At 48.9% G+C, this 5,582-nt stretch overlaps 1 protein-coding gene across 3 annotated transcripts; it reads right to left on the minus strand.

Annotated features, from left to right (window-relative positions):
* Window positions 1–340: 340 nt before the first annotated feature.
* On the minus strand, window positions 341–5,582 carry LOC115648475 (ecto-ADP-ribosyltransferase 5-like). Of its 3 annotated transcripts, XM_030556166.1 has the most exons (5): window positions 5,313–5,582; window positions 4,732–4,800; window positions 2,875–3,121; window positions 2,398–2,532; window positions 341–882 (listed from the first exon to the last, which is right to left on the minus strand). In XM_030556166.1, exons 2-5 carry the CDS (start codon window positions 4,792–4,794, stop codon window positions 857–859), a joined length of 471 nt encoding a protein of 156 aa, XP_030412026.1. In that variant the 5' UTR covers window positions 4,795–4,800; window positions 5,313–5,582; the 3' UTR covers window positions 341–856. The 3 variants fall into 3 exon arrangements, with proteins under 3 accessions (XP_030412026.1, XP_030412017.1, XP_030412010.1); XM_030556157.1 differs by having other exon boundaries at window positions 2,398–3,121; XM_030556150.1 differs by lacking the exon at window positions 5,313–5,582 and having other exon boundaries at window positions 2,398–3,121; window positions 4,732–4,893.

Consider the following 5,582-nt stretch of genomic DNA (forward strand, 5'->3'; position numbering starts at 1 on the left):
AAAGAAAAGGACATAAAAATGGTCTCTCTGTATTAAGGTGACAAATACAGGGTCATTTGCTTAAAAGAAAAAAATGAATAAACAGCCTTATCCAAAAATAATACAATTTAAACATTCCAGCAACTACACACATGTAAATACAAAAAAACAATATAAACCTATTGTCTTACTATTCTTGTACTTACAACCTGGAAACAGAAGATTAGAAAGCTGGAGATAGAGAGAGATCACTCTCAGAGCCGAGAGAGGGAACAGACACACAACAAATAACAAAGAACTCACACCCAAACCTTCCCTCCACCCAGATTTGAAAAAAATCTTGTTTTCTGATTGGTCCTCTGGTCAGGTGTTTTAGGTCACTGCTTGTTAACCCTTTTATAGGTGAAAGAGACATTAACCCTTAGCTATCTGTTAATGACAAGGGTGTCATTAATTACAGCAAATTTATTAAATAAGTGGCATCAAACATCAGCTCAGCACAGCAGCTGCTCATGTCTGCAGCCCAGATGACACAAAGCGGGGGTTCAGAGTGAACTATAACATGAGATGGACGCATAGTAAATACCACCAAGTAGGAGGCTTTGTCTGTAAATGCAGAAAGCAAATCCAGCGGAAGATTTCCCATGCCCTCTAGTGGTGATGTGTTGACAAATCATTGGCAGGCTGCAAGTTCCCAAGCTGGGGAAGGTCAGCTTACTACCCATCAAGCCCTGGCTGTTTAATAGCATATTGGAACATAAGTGGGCTGCACAAGGGACCGAAAAAGAGCAAAGCAACATTTCACATGGTTTCTGCTTCAGCATATCCAGGCCGAAGTGCTCCGGATGTCAGATTCTGCCTGAAATCCTTCGCAGCACTAGGCCCACCGTCGCCCTTTCTTTCCTGGAACGCAAAGAGAGGCCTGTGTTAATTGCAGTCTGACTCAGCCAGGGTCATCCGTGGGGGGAAAATGGGACAATTTGCCCCAGGCCCCGGGCCCTGCAGGGAACCCCATGAGAATATAGTATTCTATAGTATTGCAACTTTTTCTTATGGAAGGGGTCCCCGAAATTGCTTTGCCCCCGCCCCCTGAATCCTCTGGGTGGCCATAGACTCAGCCTGCTTAGTGACCTCATTGGGAAACCCCTTGGGACAGAACGCCCCAGAGACAGCAGCTCCCCTGCCAACCTGACGGGTTGCATTCACAGTAAAATGGTAACTGAGGTTCACTCGGTAAGTGAGAGCTAGAACAAGCCGGACATTGGAGAGCAGCATGCTGAAGATACCGGAAGTGCCCATGTCTTTTTTCAGGGATATAAGGAACAGCTCAACCGCTGAGAAAGGGTTATTGTTTGTGGTGAAGGCATGAGGCTGGGAGTCACCATCTCTGCCATTGATTAGCGACCTGCAGTTCCCACACCTGTGCAATGCGGGTTCTGCCTACATCCCTGGGATGCTGCCGGGATGCGCTGAATCCTTGCAAGGAAGGTGTGGTAGGAGAGCAGTGGATTACTGCTGCTGTGTATATGAGGAGAACCGCAATGCCCTTTGAGAGAGCAGAAAAAGCCACACAGGGGTTTCCTGTCTAACCCCGTCGGAGAGATGTCACCACGTGCTGCAGCATCGACACGCTCCATTAGCCCAGCAGACGAACAGAAAAATGGGCGTGTGGCTAAGACTATGGGTGGGTGCTCAGGAGATCTGGGTTCAGTCCCTGGCCCTGCAGCGGACTCCCTGGGTGATCATGGCTAGGTCACTTCATCTAGCTGGTGCTTCCATTTCCCATTGGTAACAGAGGAGCAAGGATCCTTCCTTTCTCCCACCTGTTGTCTGTTTTGTCCATTTAGACAGAGATGTTCAGGGCAAGGCTCTGTGTTTTATAGCACAACCAGGCCTGGTCTCACACTATGCACTACTAGAATACAGATCATAACTTTCTTCTTCTTGCCCAGGCAGTAACAAATCTCTTCCCAGCCTGGCTCCAGGAGTTAGAAAGGCCTCTTCATGAATTGCCCAGTCAATTCTAAAACATGTCCAGCCTGTCTCCCAGCTTGCCTAGCACCAGAATGGGAGATGGCTTAGTGATGGCTGAGGGACATTCATCACCCCCCCATGCTTGTTCTTCTCTGCCCTGCCCCCTCACTGCCCTCAGAAACCTCACCCACCCAGCAGATGTGGGGTGGGAGTAGCTGACACAGGAGCATCTAATACTGCCCTTACACCAGCAAGAGAAATTCTCTGCTGGCCGCCACCTTTTGCACCACCTGAGATTGTCCCAGAATAACCTGATTCCAGGAGCAAGGGCTTTAAGAAGAAACCCAACTAGCATGAGACTTGTGATAAAAATACCCCAAGAGATGACACCACTGAAGTGACAACCCAGGGTGGGGAGAATTGGACCCAAAGTCTCCTACTGACCTTCTATGTAGGCGCAGTTGTAAAGGCTGAAGGTCCGGTTTGTGCTGTGGAGGACAAACATGTTGCTGTTCTTGTCCTGGATGAAGTGGGACACCCTAAATCTCTCATAGACTGGAATCAGCACTTCTTCCTCATCTGGGATATAAGAGATGTTTGTGATGGGGACCCCGAAGCACGTCCGGATGGTGAAGAATGTGGCCGAGCCAAATCTCTGAGCTACGTCCCAGTCTGAAGATGACGAAGTAAATGTCCCAAATCGGACCATGTCACCTATGTCATTGGGTTTGTAGTGGAGAGAATGGACTCCCCGGTACACCTCCAGCTCGTACATCTTAGCACAGTCTCCCTTCAGGAGCTGCAACGCTCTGGTCAAATAAAAATGAAGGGCTTTGAATGGGAAATGTTTGAGATAATAAGCTCGGGATTTACCAGCCTCTCTCACAGCTTTGTTGAATTCCTGGTACAAAGGTATCTTACCTCCGCTGGTATAGGCCAGGACTGCTATTCCATTCTCATCCTTAAATCCTATAGGCAGAGAGAGATTTTTCTTCTTATTATTCCATTGTTTTTTCGCAGCTTCCCAGCTTTTGCTAAACACCTTGTGCGTTGATTTCTCTTGCCGCAGCAGTTTAGACTTGATTATATTTTCCATTACTTCTGTGCAGCCGATATACTGGTCATCAAAAGCATCGTATGCCATGTCCAGCACCGGCTGGCAATTCACCTGGAATGACACAGCATATCAAACACTGGGGGTGGATGGCTGCCAGGCTCCCAGCATGGCTAGCACCAGTGGAACTGGGCTGGGCCAGGCACCATGAGACATTTTTTCTGAATTTCCCTGGTATAAACAAGGCGAGAGAGAGAGAGAGAGAGAGAGAGAGAGAGAGAGAGAGAGAGAGACCCTTATCGAACAAACTCATAAGCAGGGCCCTACCAACTTCATAGCCATGAAAAAAGGGTCACGGACTGTGAAATCTGGTCTCTCCCCATGAAATCTGATCTTTTTTGTGCTTTTACCCTATACCATACAGATTTCACAGGGGAGACTAGTTTTCTCAAACTGGGGGTCCTGACCCAAAAGGGAGTTGCCAGCGGTCACAAGGTTATTTTAGGGGGGGCGCAATATTGCCACCCTTACTTCTCTGCTGCCTTCAGAGCTGGACTCCCGGCCAGCAGCCACTGCTCTCCAAATGCCCAGTTCTGAAGGCAGCACCGCCACCAGCAGCAGCACAGAAGTAAGGGTAGCAGCACCGCAACACCCCCTATAATAACCTTGCAAACCCCCCAAAACTCCTTTATGGGTCAGGACCCCAACAATTACAACACCATGAAATTTCAGATTTAAATAGCTGATATCATGAAATTTACGACTTTTTAAATTCTAGGACCGTGAAATTGACCAAAACGGACTGTGAATTTGGTAGGGCCCTACTCATTAGCCTTGTTTATACTTGGGAAATTCTGAAAATACAAGGCTCAAGAGTGTGAGAGAGAAAGTGTGTCCCCCTTAACCTCCCCACCCCCGCCACACACATAGTATTTCTGTTGAGAGATTCATTAGTCGCAGCAGAATACAAAGTGCATGAGATCCGGGCACAAAGAAAAGCTTAAATTCTCAGAGACTTTCCTGGAGCCCCCCATGCCCTACCCCCATCTGGGACTCCGGGCTTCAGCTGCGGGGTGGGGAGTCTCAGGGTCCTACAGGGGGGCGCCAGGACTCAAGGCTTAAGCCATGTGGTGGTGGGGCTCTGGGACTTTAGCCCCACAGTGTGGGGGGGTCACTGGGGTTTGAGGCTTCAGCCCTGTGGTGGTGGGGGTGCTGGGACACTGGGGCTCAGCGTTTCAGCTCCACGGGGCATGCCAAGGCTCCTACGGGTTTGAAAATATTGACCACAGCTCCAGCCCCGACAGCCCCAGCTAAATTTAATTCCTGGTACAAAGCATTTCCCAGGTGAGGGCATCTGCTCTGCAGTGAGGTTCCAGAGGAGGCTAGACTAATCCAGGTCTGACCACCATTAGGAAACACAGACATACCTTCCTCTTGGACAGAACTTCTCCACCAAACCCAGGACAACATTCCCAGCATCAGCCAGCCCATTCTACCTCCTCCAGTGCTCCTCCCACAAATAAACCAAGAGAAAACCCTGATCCAAACAGAGTTTTCTATAACCCCAGAAGAGAGAGGAGCCAGAGACTCCAGGAAGTCCCCCAAGGAACCTCACAATTGCCAAATCCTTTTAAATGGAAAGTTGTCAGGTACTAGGGTCAGCACAAAGATACATAACTAGACAGCATTAGGTCTCACCAACATTACAGCATAGATTGAGTTACCTGAGGGATGTCCATCAATGTGTGAGCGCAAAGGTAAGTCACGGTGATCAGCAAAAATGTCATCTTCACCTGGGGGACAGGAAGAAAATTCCACAAGAATCTCAACACCAACCAAGAGAAATGTCTGCCCTGGCTCCCTTGTTCCAAGGTGATTGGGGTCATTTATGGAGACTCCCCTGAGCCACCTCAGGAGAGGGATGGGTATCCAGAGAGGAGGAACTCTTGTAAACAAGCAAAGACCTTTACAGGCTGGGGAAAGAGTTGGGCAAAAACTTCTCTTTGTTTCTTTTTGAAGTTAAAATACAGACGTGTTTCATTTCCTTAGGACTAAATTTTGAGAAGTCAGGAGTGATTTTTAGCAGTGTAACTTGAGACACCTTTAGAGCCTCCCACCCCTGAAGAGCTGACCCCTTTCAGTTCTTTTCAGTCGGGTCTCCAAAAATCGTGGCCCTCAAATCACGAGCCACTCTTAAAACCCTAGATCTGAGTGAAGAGACAAGGTTGACCTGTCGCCATGCTTCCCCCCAGGGGGCTTACCCCAGGGATGGACTTGACCCAAAGAGTTAAAGATGTGACTGTACCTGCAGGTCCAAAGGCTGGATGGCCCTGGGAAGCTCAGAGTGAAACTCAGACCAAGGAACTCACTCTCTTATACTGTGCTGAACCTGCAGAGACTGTTCCTGTGAGTCTACTAACTCCTTCCCCACCCTCAGACAGGAAACCACCTCGCTGCCTTTCACAGTCTTCTGTTTGTCGCAGGAGCGAGAGACCACATTGCCCAGATTACACCCGGAAGCCCAGCCAGCGCTGCCCAGGACATGCCAGTGTCTGGGGCGGATCATACAGACACC

The sequence above is a fragment of the Gopherus evgoodei genome, chromosome 1 (assembly GCF_007399415.2).
Source record: "Gopherus evgoodei ecotype Sinaloan lineage chromosome 1, rGopEvg1_v1.p, whole genome shotgun sequence".
NCBI classification, from domain to species: domain Eukaryota; kingdom Metazoa; phylum Chordata; order Testudines; family Testudinidae; genus Gopherus; species Gopherus evgoodei.